Genomic DNA, 17660 nt, shown 5'->3' with positions numbered 1-17660 from the left:
AAAAGAAACCATAACTTGGAGAAAATAAATGTCATCTTAGAAGTCTTTCTAAAGAAGTCCCGAATAGGACTATAGTTAATAAACTTGCACAATTAAAAATTAGTGGATTACTCGTATGTAACAGCAGACCACTTAATACAACCCAACTGAAAATATCAGAAGATTTATCTTATGTTAGGTTAGAAAAAGAATGGGAATTATTTTCCAAATTGAAGAGTCTGAGAATAGAACATGGAATAGAAGAAAGTGAAGAGAGTTGCTGGACATTTTGTAACTCCAGGTTTTAAAACAGAATCTGTGATTTCCCCTGGACCTTCTTATAAGGATTTTCACTGCAGAGCCAGATCAGTTACCCGAGGACCTGTAAAAGGATAGGTTGAGCCAGGGAGAAATGTAGCTGTGGCCAATTGGAACTGCTGTAAAAATAGCAAACACAATCCACGCCTATGATAGAGTGCTTCTTCGGGGCTGCAAGGAGCTGGGCCATCATACTGTCATGGGTGTTCTATTGGTCAGCATGAGGAGGCTGAAACAAAAGCAGCCAGAAAGCGTTTATGGTGTGGCTCTCTAAAATGGCAGGGACTACATTTTACTGAGAGAGGAAGTTTCGATTTATCTCTCAGTTAAAATCATCATGAAGTCAAGAAGGAACTCAGAGAGTTCCCTGTCTTTTCCTCTGCCTTCTCCAACCATGTGTTTTAGAAACTTTACCTGGAGAGGGGTCCTGCAATTTTCTTGAATATTCTGAAGTGTGCTGCCCCTTCTAACTTGACCTTCAGCCTAGGTGAAGTATTTCTTACAAAGGACATGTGAGAAGCATCTTGGGACTTGTGAGCCAGAGTTACTTGGCAATGTGAAATCATCTCTTTCTCTTTAAAACATGTCTCCTGCACATATATCTACAGTGCCCAGCAACACACACCTACATACCCTTACTGCTTTCCTCTTTTCCTTAGCTGAAAGTGGAAAATTCCATAGGCCTGAACTGGCAAAGTGCCTGTATGTGTCTGGCCAAATTGTATCCTGAAACACCTTACTTAAGTCTGAAAGCAGCACTCTCTATAAGAACTCCAGACCAATGGAGTCCTCTTTGGGGAAACTAATTAATTATGAGGAATTTTAGAAAACAAGCTAATGAAAATCACAGATGGCAAACCTGCATTGCTTTCTTGAAACTAAAATTCTCAAAAGGGACTGTGCTTCTTCACTAGAACGCTGGGAAGACATTTGCACCTGGCCTCCTGTTTGCTAGTCTATCAGATTCTGTCCCTCTTTTCTTTCATTATAAAGTAGGGAACCCATTCAACTTCAGGAGCCCCACCAACTCCTGACCCTTTATCCACTCTTCATGGAGTCTATGTACAGAAAAGATTTCCCAAACATAGCTTCAGCTCTGTCCCTAAATATTTACTTTACTCATTGGAGGAAACCTCACATGTGATTAAATTAAGGTTTTGTTGAGTTGAAAAGACCATACTGCATTATGGAGGTGGGACCAAAGTCATCACAAAAGTTCTTCTATGTGACTGGGAGCATAGCACAGAGATGGAGCAGTTGTCCAGCATGTGCAGGGCCATGATTTCAATCACCGATACCACAAAAACAAAACAAGGGGTCTTATAATTGAGAGATGGAAGGAGGCAAGGTAATCAGAGGCAGAGAAAAGGGAATGAGGCCAGAAGCAGAGGCAGTGTGCTCTGATGTGGAACATGGCCAGCCACTGCTGGGTTGAAGATGGAGATAGAGGTACCAAAGAATGCAGGAACACTGTGGAAACTGGAGAAGATGGCAACATACAGGACTCTCCTCTAGAGCTCCTGATTTGCCAAACCTTTCATCCCAGTTAAACCTGTGTCAGGCTTACAACCTCTAGAACCAAAAATGTCTTTGTTCTTCCTGGGACTAGCTAGGCCATCCATCCAGGGGAAAAGCAGATACTATTGTTCTGTTAAAGTAGCAGTTCTTAACCTGTGGTTGGTAATCCCTTGTGGGGGAGGGGGTGTCGCATTTCAGATATCCTACAAAGCAGACATTTACATCACAATTCATAATTGTAGCAAAATTACAATTATGAAGTAGCAATGGAAATAATTTTATGGTTCGAGATCAGCACAACTTGAGGGACTGTATTAAAGGGCCACACCATTAGGAAGGTTGAGAACCACTGTGCTAAAGGGATGCGGCAATAAAATAACTCCTATTGACATTCTGGTATATTCCTACATCAGTGCCCTGCTCAGCCATCATCAGGCTCACTTCCCCCTGCAGTAGGCTGGAACACATTCAGAGACCTACAGCCAGACAATGTACAGAGAGTGAAAGACCTGGGACACTCAGTCCTAAATGGGATCTCTCCAACAAATCCCTCTCCTCAGGCTCAACTAGAGGAGATGGAAGATACCAAGGAATCAAGGCCTTCTACTTCTAAACACAACATGTCTGACAAACATGTGAACTCACAGAGACAATGGCAGCATGCACAGGACCTGCACAGGTGTAAGCTAGATGGGAAGCCAGCACTGACATGGGGAGTGGACACAAGCCAGCATCACCACCCAGAAGTTATCTCTAATTGACAATCACTTGCAAAGGAAAAATTCATTTTCTCCCAACAGGGAGTATACAATCTACACTTACATGCCAAATACAGATGCCCAATACAAAATGAACTCAAGAGTATTTTTGGAGGATTTTTTGTCTCCTAATGCTTTGTCTGGGCATTGTTTGTTTAATCTTATAGGTCCTTTGCTTATTGGATTTGGGTTTGTTTTTTATAGAATTTCTATGTATGTGAATGAATGTGTCTCTGCATCTTTGTCCCACGAGTGTTTTCTGTGGTTATTTTTTTTTTGTTAGTTGTATTGTCTTATTATTCTGGTTTGTTTGGTTTTATTTTAAGGTTTATTATTATTATTATTATTATATGCCTGTTTGTTTTCTAATGAGCAAGAGAAAAATAAAGGATGTGGATCTGGGTAGGTGGAAAGTAAGGAGGATTTAGGATTTGGGGGAGGGAAACCATAATCAGAATATATTGCCTGAAAAAAATCATTTTCAATAAAATAACCTAATAAAAAGTCTGTGTCCTTTGAAGACACTAAGTTTGTGACAATGTGCTAAGTCAGGAGTGGGAAATTGATGCACCATATGTCTCACTGGTCCAAATTTCCGTGTGGCCCACCTGCTAGACCTTTTTACCTGGGCGGGTGCTGGGCCTCCTGTGAGTTTGCCAAGCAGCCCTCTCCCTCTCTCAGTACACTGTTCAGCCGCACAGCTTAAACTGAGCAGTTGTAGAGTCATGGTAAAGACACAGCAGACCTGCTCAGGAGACCTAGCCGAATGGCAAGAAGTCACTTGTAGAGGAGCTGGTATCCTGCCAGGAAACCAAGTAGGGGCTCAGATATGAATAGCCAAGATATCAGGTTAGGGGTATAGGAGCTGGAAATGTAATACATGGCAGATTACCTGCTCAGCCTATGGGAGTTTGTTGGTTCCATCTAGCAACACAATGATACACACACACACCCACACACACACACCACTTTTTATTGTTTTTCAGACAAGGTCACATTGTGCAGTTTTGCCTGACCTGGAACTCACTATGCAGATAGGCAGGCCTTGAACTCATAAAGATGTCTATCTTGGCCTCATGAGTAATGGGGATAAAGGCATGTGCCACCACACCAGCAACAATGTATATATAATAAATATGTAATATACCATATAATGATATATGATCTGTGATGTAATATATAATAATTTATATTAAAATATAAAAATAATATAGAATATAAAATATTTATGTGTTGTGTGAGGTCAGCCTGGCTATATAAGACCCTGTCTCAATGTAAGTGAATGAACAAATAAATAAATGTAAGCAAGTAAATAAATATAAGCATTCAGGGTACAACCAGCAGTTTATACATATTAAAACCAAGGACCTGGACACTCTATGTGAGAAACTGTTGATGCTTCCAATACTGGAGCAGGACTGTGCTCTAAGTAGAGAAAGTAAGGAAGGTGGGAGACAAGGAGAAAGGTAGTGAGTTATTGGGGAATTGAAGCAAGAAGCCTTATGGAATTCTTTTTTTGCATCACTTTGGTGTTCCTAGTGAGAATTCTGACAAAGACTATTTGGTAGGGACAGATAGACACCAATTTCCTCCGTGAGCAGTCAAGTCAGTCACTAGTGAAGGAACAAGTCGCCCTGGGGCAAGTTTGAAAGGAGAGCATTCTTTGCTTCCGGAGCAATAGAGCATGTCATAAACATTCTACTGGACACAAACGACAGCCACAGGCCCCTGTGAGATCTTAAATAATGATTCTGTTCAGTTTCTGCAACAGTTGATGCCAAGTCTCCTTGGACATCAGCCATTTCTTGGTGGTAAAGTAGACACCTTGAATGGTGAGATTCCTTCCTTCAGGTCTCTACAAGGCCATATGGTGCACTGAAGCACTCGAACTTGTTAGCCTGTAAAAATAAACTGGTCATGCCAACAGCACTGTTCCATGTACTCGTGAGCACTGTAACGATAGGCCCTGGAAGGCATAAAGTCAGCCAGTTCTCAAGTGAGAAAACTTAACTACTAATATAAAAAGGCATGGAAAGAAATATAAATGGTGTTGTCTTTGGAGAGAACCAACCAACTTGGAAATGAAAAAATCCTAAAAGAAGTTCCAGAAAAATGATCCTAGGTACCTCTGCAGAGATAAAGTTCTGAAATGTTCTTTTTTTTTTCTGTATATTTATTCAAGTAGTAAAGAAAAGAAGAACAGCTGACAGTAACCAGTTCTTAAATAAGAATCTTGTCTGTAACTTCTACTTTCCCACTATAGAAACCAAACTTGTTTGGAAATAAACATGACTTCCTATAAGCCATCATCAAGCCACACAGGAAGTTCCTTCCCCTGATTACTTGTGGAACCTGGGAGGCACACCACTGTTGTTTTTTCATATGACTACGCTGAAGGAGAAGAGACAGCTGGAGTTCATTACCAGTCCTATCATTTGAAACTGATGGATGACCTGCCTCACTAGAACCTACACCTCTGTTTCTACATTTATAGCATAGGAGTGAAAGCAATGTAGTATATGCTTAATACTGACCATCATAGACATAGCAGCCCTTTTAACTCTCCTTCAAATCTAGGCTATAACAGGAGTGGGAAGATGGTTTCACAGTTAAAAGAACTGGCTGCTCCTCTAGAGGACCTGGGTTCTATTCCCCAGGACCCACCTAGCAGCTCACAATTGTCTGTGACTTCAGATCTAGGAGATATTCATATGAATGCAAGTGAAATATCTATATGCATAAAATAAAATAAGTGAATCCTAAAAACAAAAATTGGGGTTATGGAAATATAAGGCCTTGGCACCATCTGAAAAATATTCCTCATGAATAAACTAGCTGGCCTTCCATCACAATGCACCAAAAAGTTTCAAATGGAGATACTCTGTTTCAAGGACTTCAAAGCAAACTGGCAAAGCATCTCCAGTTGTATCTCACTTGGTAAAATACCTCTGTCATTAAAGAAAGCACCATTGGGGGGGGGGGGTCGGGGACTGAAAAACTCTGAACATCCTCTAATGCTTTACAGCACCTTGAAATATATGCAGTCCAACACAAGCTGTCAAGAAAGCAGGAAGAGCCTTCCTGTGGATGATAAACTCCATAGGCAATTAAAATAAAGTGGCAAAGAATCACAGGAAATCATTAAGAGCAAAATTTAGGTGTGATTGTGCAAGGTTTTGCATGAACAATAGAGAAACCACGTGTACCTGGAATGACTGCTGTGTTTCCCGACAGACTTGACTGGGGAGCTGGATACGCCACCCTTAACAGAATCTAGCTTGTTATGACAAAACCCAAATGGCAGAATACAAAAGGACATTGGGACTATGGGTGTAGCTCAGTAGTAGCATGTATGGTTAGCATCTGTGAGGCCCTGGGGTTTTATCCCAACAACACACAAAAAAGGACATAAAGCCTTGGAATGATATTGAGACACAACAAGGCATTGTTTATGAGTATGAGTGTGTGTGTGTGTGTGTGTGTGTGTGTGTGTGTGTGTGTGCACGCGCGCGCGCACTTCAGAGCATAGGTATATACAAGAAGCTAAGCATGCTCATGTGTGCTCATGCATATGGAGGCCAGAGAACTGTGTGTTTTCTCTCAGGTTTCATATTCTTATTCTCATTCTCTCTCTCTCTCTCTCTCTCTCTCTCTCTCTCTCTCTCTCTCTCTCTCTCTCCTTCACCCCAACTATCTCTCACTAACCTAGAGCTCACAGAGTTGGCTAGACTGGCTGAGCCTTGAGCCCCAGATCCACTGGTCTTTACCTCCTCAGAACTGGGATTTCAAGGGTATGCCACCACACCTGACATTTCTCCCATGGGTTCTGGAGCTCAAAGCCATGTCTTCATCTAAGCATTTTACCAACCAAGCTGTCTCTCCTAGCACAACATTCATGTGGATCATATGTTCTGATGTGTTCTTAAAGCACTGACCTGGTGTCATACTGCTAGCAAGCAGTTAGGTGCTTCCAGAGCTCAGGCTTCCTACCCATTGCTCTAACAAGCATGAGCTTAGAGGCAAACAGCAGCTTGGTGAGACTGCCCCTTTGCCCCACTCCAGTTTCAGTTCAGGAAGCCTCTGGGGTGGGGCTGTGCAAAGAATCAAAAAGGCATCTGGCTCCAGGCTGATACAAATGGCGGACCAATGTTAGCCAGAAATTCTTCTGCCTTCCTGGCAAAATCTATAGGAAACCAGGAGCTCTAAATCCGAAGAAGAAATGCATTCTAAAAGTACCCTTATAGTTTTTAAATCATAAAACAAAACAGAACAAAACAATAACCATAAGAAAGGAGGAACTGCTTGAGCTCCCTCTCCCTCCCGTGGTTTCCGGTTTCAGTGGTAAATAAAATTTAGAGAATAAAAATACAGTTTTCAACACATCTTGTCAATGATTCTGTAACTTAGGAGAAAACTAGAAAAATATCAAGTAGGTGAATTAATCCTCTATACTGAGTTGTAACATTAAATGTAGTCAGTAGATTATACATCTCAGTGTGTGCATGCCTGTGCAAGTGTGTGTGTGTGTGTGTGTGTGTATGTGTGTGTGATAATTAAAGAAGAGGTCAAGAATTTTGGAGGAGATGGGAGGACTTGGAAAGTGAGAAGAAGTAAGAGTTATAGCAATGCACTGCTCACGTATGAAGTTCTCAAAACATTTTAAAACTGCATATTTTTTTAAAGCAAGGGTGGGACTAGCAAGATAGCTCACCAGGTTAAGACAAACCACTAAAGTCTCCTGACCTGAGTACTATTCCAGATACCCACATGATGAAAGGAGACGTCTGAGCTTCACAAGCAGATTGTGTCATAGTGCTGTGTGTGTGTGTGTGTGTGTGTGTGTGTGTGTGTGCGCGCGCGCACACACACACACACACTCCACCCCCAATAAAAAATTTTAATATAGTAAATTAATTAACTAAAAGCCAGGAGTGTGGAATTTTGGAAGGTAACAACCACTGATTAGAGTCCACAGAAGTCAAGAAAGGGAATGACAATGTGAGCTACACACATATTCTACAAATTTCTCACCATTACATGCCACTGCTACCTCTCACCATTCTTATAAAACATGGGGGAGGGGAACTCCATAGGAAAGTCATACAGATTATGAGTGTTCATTAGTGAAAGCCTATTCAGCCTTGTTAAGACCAGAAATCTAAACAAATGTGGGGAAAAAAAATCAGAAAGTGTCAGGGATCTGGGACAAGAGTAACAGTATTAACCAACTAAAGACAGAAGACGAAATTATAGCCTCATATCGGTTTTCCATCTTTACATCAGTTATTATTGTGCATCCCATCTTCATGTCTGAATCACGAGTCCCTTAAAGATAGACACTATTACATTATTCTTTCTGGGCACCAAAAGGAATCTGGCTAGTTTCTCATTCCTAAGATCTAATAAAGTCAACTGCTCGAGCAAGATCTCCCCATCTCCACCCATGAGTATGTGTGTATGTGTGTGTTTATTGTGTGATAACTTCTATCATTCTAATAGGAAGTCTAGGCCTAGCCTCCAGATTATTCTTCCCTACCCAGGCTCCTACTTCCTAATCTCCCCACAAAGGTGCAAGCCTTCTCCATCAGCTAATCACCCCTACAGTCTTATCTCTGTCAGTTCAGCTCAGCCCCGGTCTTCTCCAGGTCCTTCCTCCCTTTCTTGATTCCACTTGGAACACTTTCCTCTCTGCCCTCAAGAACCTCAGGCTTCTGCCAAAATACAACCTTACGATACCCGATCTCGCTTTAGAAGTTTCTCAATGAAACCTGGCCTGACCCACACAATTCTTTCAAATGGAGCATGCTCATTTTCTCCTCCCTTCTCTATCACCTTCCTCCTATTCACCAAGGCTGTAAAAATTCAAAATTAGCTTGACTCCACCTCTCTCTTCCTCCCCCTAGTTTCTCTTCCTCCTTGCTGACACTCCCACTTCAAGATTCACCACCTGCTAGAGATTTAATCACAAGAACTGGCTGTTATCTCCATTCTCACTGCCTCAGTTAAGGCCTCTGCTATCATTCTCCTGGACCACATATTTTCGCTAGATCCCTGCCTCCAGGCTCTTCTCCCAATACTTAAGATTATCCCACAGCTATGCACAAAATGCAAACTGTGCACCTACTGCATTCCAGACACCCTCGGGCGTGCTCACACCTCGAAGGACTAGGGAAACATTCTGTGGTAGATACCGAGGCATTTTGTTTCGTGGTTGTTGTTCAACAGCCACTTCATTGATTTTTCAAATTTTCTGTTCTTTTAGTTCTTTGGATGTTTCCTACAACGTGTTTTGGTGTTTTGACCATTTCCTCCGCTCCCTTCCCTGCTCACTCAACTTTATGTCTTTTGCACTTTAAACTGATGAAGACTAATTTGTATTGCCCAAATGTTCTTGAATCTGTGGTCTTCTACTGCAGCATGATCAACGTAGTACCAGGAATACTGTCTCTCTCTGGACCTTCATTTTAATACTGTACGAACCACCTGTCCACCAGTCTTCATACATTACTTAACTCCTCACGAGGGCGCTACTTATGTCTGTCCCCATTCCACAGTCAAGGTTACCTGCCTTTGTTCACAGGACAAGTATCAGCAGAAGTCAGACTTCACACCAGGCTCACTCCAGCCTCAGGCTCTGCCTCTTCTCTTCAGTAGAAAACTGAGCACTTGGAACCAAGTCAGACACAATGATCATGGCGTGAAGACTCTTAACACCAAGTCATGTGCAAAAAGAAGGAAAGAAACAAAGTCTCTTTGACCTTGTGGAAAGTGAAATTTTAAATGGCTTGGTGGCGATCTCCACATGTTTCAAGGGTTGTCATATGAAAGAGGAAGCAAACATTCCATGTGGTTCCAAATAGGACAGTTTGTTGCAGATCAGCACAGAACTCAGCAGAGTAAATTTCAACTCAAGTTTCCCAACACAGTCTCCTAACATGAAGAGGAATTTAAGGAGAATCTAAACAATCCTTTTTCAGATTTATCTAGGAGACATTCTAACCTAGAGTATATGAGTGGGCCAGATCAGCCTGGGGCTGACTTTAAAGAACATAGATATGTGACCTCACCCTTGACTTAGCCAAACAGAATTGTGAAGTTGAGGTGATTATTCCAAGAATCCAAAACAAGGAAACAAATCTGAGTCGAGGATCCCAGTCCTTAAAAGAAGTTATATGGATGGGCCATCAACATAGGAAACACTATTCAATTTCAACAGAAATCAAAGAAATACATATTACAATATTAATGTACTCTTTATAACTTACCAGATTACAAAGATGAAGACTCTTAACCAGTGTCAGCACAGGAGAGGAGAAATATATGTTCTTGGGCTCATTGGAACAACTTTCTCACAGCTGTTTGACAGTGCTAACAGAAGTGCTATGATGGAATGGGGTATTTCAGCACCATCTAATATGGTAGCCACCAACCACATATGGCTACTAAGAAGCTGAACTATGGCAAGGACCACTTAGGAAGTGACTTTAATTCATTTAAATTTAAAGTGTCAGGCACAACAGGAATGCCTGAAATCCCAGGAGGCTGAGGCATAAGGATTACAAATTCAAAGCCAGCCTTGGCTTCACAGAAAGACACTATCTCAAAATACAAAATAAAGTGAAAACCTAGGTATCTATGACACTACACAACTCATGTTTACAGCAGCATAAAACTAAAAGTACTGGGCCAGGGAGACAGACAGCTCAGGTAAAAGGGCCTGAGTTTAATCCTTGGAACACACCTAAAAAGCCAGGTGCAGGGGCCTGTCATTCCAGGTCCCCTCCCCCTAAGAGATGTGAGGCAGAGACAAGACAATTGCCTAGGCCATTCTAGCCTGTAGTATACAGCTCACCAAAAAACAAGAGAGGCCCCACCTTAACAAAGCAGAAGAGAACCAACTCCTGAAAACTGACCTCTGACCTCTGACCTCCACACTGGCACTGTGATGAAAATGCCTAAATGCATTTTCCTGCCCATGCAAGCCAAAATTTTTAAATCTAAAACCTATAAAGAATCAACCAATGAAGGATGGTTTATCTATAAAAACTAATAAGATTGTTGGCAATTTTATTAAATATGCTTATGCAAGAGTAGGTTGGCTAATATGAGCAAATATAAATAAGATACAGATAAGAGGAAAGTTACTTAAGGGCTGGCTAGATGGCTTTGCATAACCACAAAATAAAAACATTTAAATATTCCTATAAAAGTCAAAATACATACATTAGAATATTGCATTCCTTTTGCCCAATGACATAATGACACTTTCATCTTCTAAGTTGTCTTTAATGAAATAAGTATTTTTAAGTGGAAAGCCTCAATCTAGAGAATGGCTTTAAATGGCAAACTTAGAAAACAGATTCTAGGACTGGGGAGACAGTAGAACAATACTTGCTGTTCCAGGATGAGTACTTGAATTTACATCCATCCAGAGCACTTCTTAAAAAGCCAGGTCTGGCTGTGGGCCTAGTAGGAATGGGGTCCAGAGACAAGAGGATAGATCAGTCTAGGCAAAGAATGGCTAGTTCAGGTCACTGAGAGACCTTGATTTAAGGAAATTAGTTGTAAAGTGACAGAACAGGGTACCAGGGGTTCTCTGATTTCTGCATGGGTGCACACAGATGAGGACACTTTCATACACATCATACACACACACACACATGCACCAAAAAGAAGGGGTAAAGATTCTATTTGCTGCTTCAGTGAAGGGTCAGTGAGATGGTCTTTGGTTTTCTAACATACTAAATTGGTCCTTTGGACAAACTTTAGAGGAGTGAGTCACCCGGAACCCTTCTAACAAGAGAAGCTACCAAAAGGAATAATAAGGAATTCTCATGTTCAGGTGCCATGGCTGTGGCTAACCTTTCTCACTCTCAGTTCAATAAAGAGCCCAAGTAAATCTTTGAACTGGAAAGGCATGCTCAAGAAGCCAACATTGAAGCCAGGTATGGCAGTACCTGCCGGTAAACCCCTAGCATTCGGGAGGCCGAAACATCATGAGTTAAATAAGTAAACAAGTGCAGCCACTTTGGGCTAAGAGAGTGTGGCTAAGCAATAGATTAGCACCTAGCACACTCCAGGGCCATGAGTCCTGCCCCCAACACCAGGGAGGAGGCAAGCCCAAGTTGAAACTGACTTTATTCCACAGTAGAAGAAGCATCACCTCCTTCCAAATGACAATGCTGTAGATTTTGTCCTACATTAAGTACTTCCCAGACATCTCCTGGGAAGAGGGAACAGAGGAGCTGCTGGGTTTTTCAGCTGTTACCTAAAGACAAGCAAGACAAGCACTCTGCTCAAAGGCAGTTGTGAGTGGTTGTGAGCGGCAGGGGTGAGGGGAGGGAACAGCTGCTGACCCCTAGTCAGCCTTTCTCAATTCTAGAGAGCTGGCTATGCTCATTTGAAATCCCTTGACGCCAGTCTGGGACCTGTCTGAATTACCTTCCCTCAAGGAGCTACGACTGAGACGATCTAACAACTTTTTGGTGATAAGTAGCAAGCACTATTTAAACTCCTACTAGGAGATACAGCATGTTTCTCAAGTGTTTTTGGTCCCCACCAGGCACCGAGAACTATAACCTGAAGTATAACAAAAACACAGAACTCTGCACTTTAGAAATGCATTTTCCATTAGCCTCAATGCTCACTGCTGGGTTATATTGCTGCTTCCCAAGGCTCTCTTGAGATTATCCTAGTCAATGGCGATTTGGTAATTATCCCTTTCCGTGGTTTAAAACTGATCTTCCTAAAAATGCTGAGCTCAACTAGAACATGCAGCCGTGAAACAGCCTCCCTTTCTCTGGCCATTTCATTACATAGTTAATAGATTCATGGAAATACTAATAATGACAAGCTATATATAGCCAGGGCCCAAGCCTTCTGCATTTTTTGTTGTTGTTGTTTTGAACAGTGAGCAAAACTGAATGATGCTCTGGACATGCCAACAAGGGTGTAACTGTAAAAAAGAAAAAAAATTTAAACAGGAAATAGTGTATATTTGTTCAGCTTGCTAGGGTTTCCAAGTTCTGTCAAGAATTACATGAGGAAAAAAGTGTGGCCTGCTGTGCTAATGACTCCAACTTATGTTGAAACTCTAATACCATCCTGGGTTTATGGCAGCAAGTGTAAATCCCACCTCAGCTGTCCCTCAATAAACACTTGGGGCTTCCATCAGAACTGAACCAGAAGTTGACAGCAGCTGTGGCATGGTTGTTTTGCGCTACAGTCACCCCTGGCTTTCCTAACTCTGGTTAACAGGTCTATGAAGTAAAAACAACAACAACAAAAACCAAAAACCAAGCAAACAACAACAAGAAACCAGAGGGAAAGGAATATGTGAGAGTGGATGTACTGTTTAAAGCTATTTATTTCTTAACTGACAAATAGCATTTTTGAAGACCCTGAGATCGATTAGTCTCTCTCTCTCTTTCTCTCACTCACTCACTCACTCACTCACCCTAGATTGGAACTAAATAAATGAATAAAAGTTTCTAAAACACCTAACATCATGCCTTGTACAGTGTAAGGGCTCAATGGATTGATTTACATCACTAGAAACTTCTTACTCAACCCCCACCCCAAGTCTTAGTACACATCACATAGCACAGAAATAAGTACATTTCACTCCTCTACACTCCCTTGTATAAAAGCTAAAATTTGATCCTAAGTAACATCAGCTGACCAGGACACCCCGGCCACAGGCTGTAGTTTCCAGAAGAGTCTTTCTCTGTTAACAGACTTTTTCCCCAGCATTACCAAGAATGGAGAGGTAGAAAGAAGCCACTCCACCTGTGCTGCACAAAAATTATAGGTGGCACATGTCTGCAATCCTAGCACCCAGTAAACTGAACCACCAAGTACAAGACCAAAGTTCCAGGCCAGCCTGGGCTACAGAACGAGAGACCCTGTCGAAAATAGATTTTCTCAAAGCCTAAGGCCTCAGAAAGAATGTTAACTTTTTACTGTCGTGGGAAGCAGGTCAAATGTTGGTCAAATCCCAGCAGAGGTTGTCTGTGTCCCATTTATTCTCTTGATACCATCTGTCCATCCTCCCTCTCTCTTCAAACGCTGTGTTAGGTGACCAGCCTCTCCTTCTCAGTGAAGGTTTTCTTTATGGTTTTAGAAAAGCCATCCTTGTGCTCAGCTGTCTGGATCACTTGCTAATAACCACTGAAGATGACAGCCCAGTATAAATGCCTTGCACACAGCTAGTGGTCCGCTCTTAAATGGCCCAGATGACAAGTGAGGTTCTGCTCTGACCTCAACAGGTTCTGGTTCCAAATTCTGAGTGAAATAGACAATAAGCCAAATCCATTAAAACAACATTGAAGGTCTGGCTTTGGCTTCACCGAGCAGCAGGATTAAACTTCAAGGGTCCAGCCACGATAAAGACATTTCTTTAAAGTCACTTGGCTCTGCACAGTTGCAGCTATTAGAAATCCGATTTTGATCTCAAAGGTACATATTTTACCTTTGATCCTCTTCCAGAACTCCCACTAATGTCAACTTTCCCACTGTTAGGATCAGGCCCCTTGCCTCACTTTAATGTTGGTTTTATTGCCGATTCTACAAGATCAACATAAATAGTACAAGGAAAAGCTGCGAGGTTCCCGTCCCAGGATAAGTTGTGCTAACAAAAAGGCCTCTTAAGTGGTGAGATTTAAACACAGCAAATGACACAAAATAATATAGTAGTGGAAAGAGACAAAAGCCAGCAAATCTCCTGCAAAACAAAGTAATAAAAACCACGCTAATGAATCAGTCCCACTGCTTATTTAAGGTTTGGTCCCTAGTCCAAAAAATTGACAATGGGGGGCCTTTAAAAGCGAGGGAGCAAGTGCCCCTTACCACCCAAGGCTTCCCTCCAGATTTAGACAATCTGAACAGGGCTGATGAGGGTGCGCTGGCGTGCGGGGGAGGGGTGGTTTCCCGGAGGGGGTGTCAGAATGCTCTCTGATCCCCATCCCCCCAGCTCTACCCGCTGCCAAGACATGCCCAGTAGTCTGCAGTAGGCGTCTGGTTCTAGGGTCTTCATCCCTACACAGCAACATCCAGTCCTTCCCCCATCCTCTGGTCCCCAATCGCTCACAAGTCTTAAAAGCCATCCTCTCCCAGAGGATACAGACTCAAAGCCCACTCAGGCGCAGAGCCCCGTTGTTTCCAATCCCCCCTCATTCTCTGCCTTAGTTGGCAGTACCCCTCAACACCCATCACCACCTTCCCTCTCCCAGTAGCAGAAGGAAGTCGCTATGCTTCCTCTGTCCACACCGCCCGCCAGAGCTTGGGCGCTCTGGGCTTTTGGGTGGGGTTTTTTGTGTGTGTTAGTGTGTGTGTGTGTGTGTGTGTGTGTGTGTGCGCGCGTGTACTCGATATGTATCCGCGCTCAAGTATGTCTGTGTTCATCGCATCCTTCCGCCTAGGCTGCCCCAGGTGTCCTCCTAAAGGGATCCGGATCTCCTCGTGCCCTAATCTCCAGCTCTTTGTGCGGGGGTCCGGGGGAGCCGAAGGTGCGATCTGAAGCTTCAGCCGCCCCCATCGAGGTGGAGACCCACTCTCAGTCCTCAGCTCTGTGAAACCCGCTTTGCCACTCAGCTTCCAGCCCAGCGCAGCTGGTGGGGCACACAGAGCGCTATCCCGTGGCGCCTGAGACTCCCACCCCCTGGCAGCCGGTCGCCAGAGCAAAAACTTAAGTAGAACAGAGGAGAAAGAGAGCTCCAAGCGCACCGAGTGCCTCTGCGCCCATCCTGCCCGTGGTCCCCAGCGCGGGCGCGCGGGAAGCCACCAAGCCGCTCCCGGTGTGAGCGAACCCCCCAGGGATTCCCAGTCGCTCGACCACTCACCAGCACCACGGAGCCCCGCACGGCCTCCGAAACACTCTGCCGGAGCTCGGCTGCTGTGCCTGGCTTGCTCAGCCTCTTGGTGAATTTGCGCACTTCGGCCATGGCCGTGGTGGCGGGCAGGTCTCTGCGGGCGCGCTCAGTGCCCCGGGCCCGGGCGGCCGCTGCTGCTGCCTGTGTTTACACGCCGACCCGCCGGCCACATCTCAGCTCGCCGCCCCGCGCCCAGCTCCCGCGGCTCCTCCTCCTGCGTGCCGCTCCTCCCTCTTTCCCTCCTTTTCGCTCTAGCTTTTGCAAGCTCTGGGTCCTGCCGGGCGGCGGCTGCTCCCTCTCACCAAGGGCCCCGACCTGAGTGGCCAACAGCCTAAGAAGGAGGGTGTGTCTCCGGGGGGGGGGGGAGGGCTGGAGGTGGGGGCGAGGGTCACGCGGGAAGAGGGGGAAGTGGCAAGCACCCGGGCTCCGCCCGCAGCTGATGTTGCTGGTGCAGCCGCATCCGGGAGGCGAGATGAGGCTGCTTCTTTTTCCGAGTATGGCGCGGGAGGGGGGTCAGAGGTGGGTGATGAAAGGTCTCTAAGACCAGGGTGTGCTGGGGCCTCAAGGGTCCTCTGCCTTCCTTAAGACTTCAGGACTAGTGAGGGGTGGGAGAAATCTCATTTGCCCCCAACCCACAAGCCCCTGGGTCCCTGGCAGCTAGAGGCTGGGAAACAACACGGAGCAGCATGCCTCCTATTGTGTACTGAGCCTGGTTGGGTCTGCCTGGTGTCAAAGGAAGGAAGAGCGGGTTTGCTGCAGGAAAGACTTGCCTGGGTCCTGTACCCAACCCCATTGTTTTCCCCACCCAGGCATCCACCTCACAGGGCAACCAGGGGACCCGCTTCTGAACCAGGCAGGGAGTGCTGGGTGGTGAGAGCCCCAGAGCCTGGTATGAGTTCTGTGGTCCTCCACAAGGAGCAGGTGGCCCTAGTGCCCACTGGGAAGGCTTTTGGGGGACCTATCAATCCTCTAGCGTTTACCTGTGCCCAGCAACCGGAAGCAACCTTTCCTTAATTTCCTCAGCTTCCACGAAATTGTTTTTCTAAGTATCAAAGAACATCTGACTAGGTGTAAAACATGCATGTTTAAGACACAAACAAGGCGAATCCTGGAGTGCTAGTGACCCTGCCAAGCTCTGAAATGAAATGAAATTCTGAAATGAAAGGCCCCACTTCATTTTTATTTTTGTTTTTGTTTTAAGTTTGAAATGGCCCATCACCAGGGATCCAATCTGTCCTTTTAGGATTTCCACCAGGGTCCATATGGTAGCTTCCACACTTCTTGGGCCTTCAAAGAGCAAACAGTCACACACCTACACAAGGATTTTGTTATGGAAACAAGGGCATGGGAATGGACTCTGGGAAGCCAGAAAAGACCTAGTATCTTGGCAGCAAGCCCATTCTGCCACCTTCAATTTGTTCTTGATAAAGCACAGATGGAGGGTTCCTCCAGGACCTGGGACTTCTAAGTCCTCTAAAGGACAGGCATTGCCCTATATGTTGTGTGTGTGTGTGGGGGGGGGGGTTGAGGGGGAGAGAGAGACAGAGAGACTGAGAGACAGAGAGACAGAGATGTTGGAACTGTTACCTGCAGGTGGATCACCACAAATTCATGCCATGCGTTCGATGAATGGTGAATATTTGTGTGTCTGGCTCCTAGTTGGTGACCTCCAGAATACTCTAGCATTTTTCTCCTTGCTAACTGTAGATTCACTGCATCAGATACAAGGCAGAGGCACAGGGATTAGGAAAGAAACTTAGTGCTCCAGGTACTGATGAATCATGATTGGTGAATACTAACCCATGCTCAACTCTCTCCTCTACCGAAGGATGGCCTAGAATCCTACAGTTTGGGGCAATGCGTGTAAGACAGCAGACCAAGAGGACTCCTGGGGAAGTTCTCCACCTTGACAGAAAGAGATGTTCATTTCCCAGCCCATAGGTTCAATGCTCAGATCACGGAGCAGAGTTCAGCCCCCTCTGAGGATAAAGAGATGACTTAGAGGTCAAGAGCACTCATTGCTCTCGCAGAAGCTATGGGTTCAGTTCCCAGCACCTGTCTTGTGGATCACAACCACCCTGAGGTCCAGTTACAGGGAGACCACTCCAGGGCTTCTAACGTCTTCAGGCACAAGGCCCACATGTGGTACACATATACATACAGGCAAAACATTTACACACTATTGCTGAAATTCCTTCCCTGGGCAAGATGTAAACAA

The 17660-nt window shown here is 44.4% G+C and overlaps 1 protein-coding gene across 2 annotated transcripts in view; it reads right to left on the bottom strand.

Moving 5' to 3' along the window:
* Dock11 (dedicator of cytokinesis 11) overlaps positions 1 to 15783 on the bottom strand; it is a 184011-nt gene extending 168228 nt beyond the window's left edge. For both annotated transcript variants that reach the window (XM_052171937.1, XM_052171938.1), the window contains exon 1: positions 15413 to 15783. In XM_052171937.1, coding sequence (XP_052027897.1) covers positions 15413 to 15514 — 102 coding nt within the window. In that variant the 5' untranslated portion in view covers positions 15515 to 15783. The remainder of the gene's footprint in view (positions 1 to 15412) is intronic.
* Positions 15784 to 17660: the final 1877 nt, after the last annotated feature.

The sequence above is a fragment of the Apodemus sylvaticus genome, chromosome X (genome assembly GCF_947179515.1).
Source record: "Apodemus sylvaticus chromosome X, mApoSyl1.1, whole genome shotgun sequence".
NCBI classification, from domain to species: Eukaryota; Metazoa; Chordata; class Mammalia; order Rodentia; family Muridae; genus Apodemus; species Apodemus sylvaticus.
Note: the sequence above shows the minus strand (reverse complement) of the source record. Positions and strands in the feature narration are given on the sequence as shown.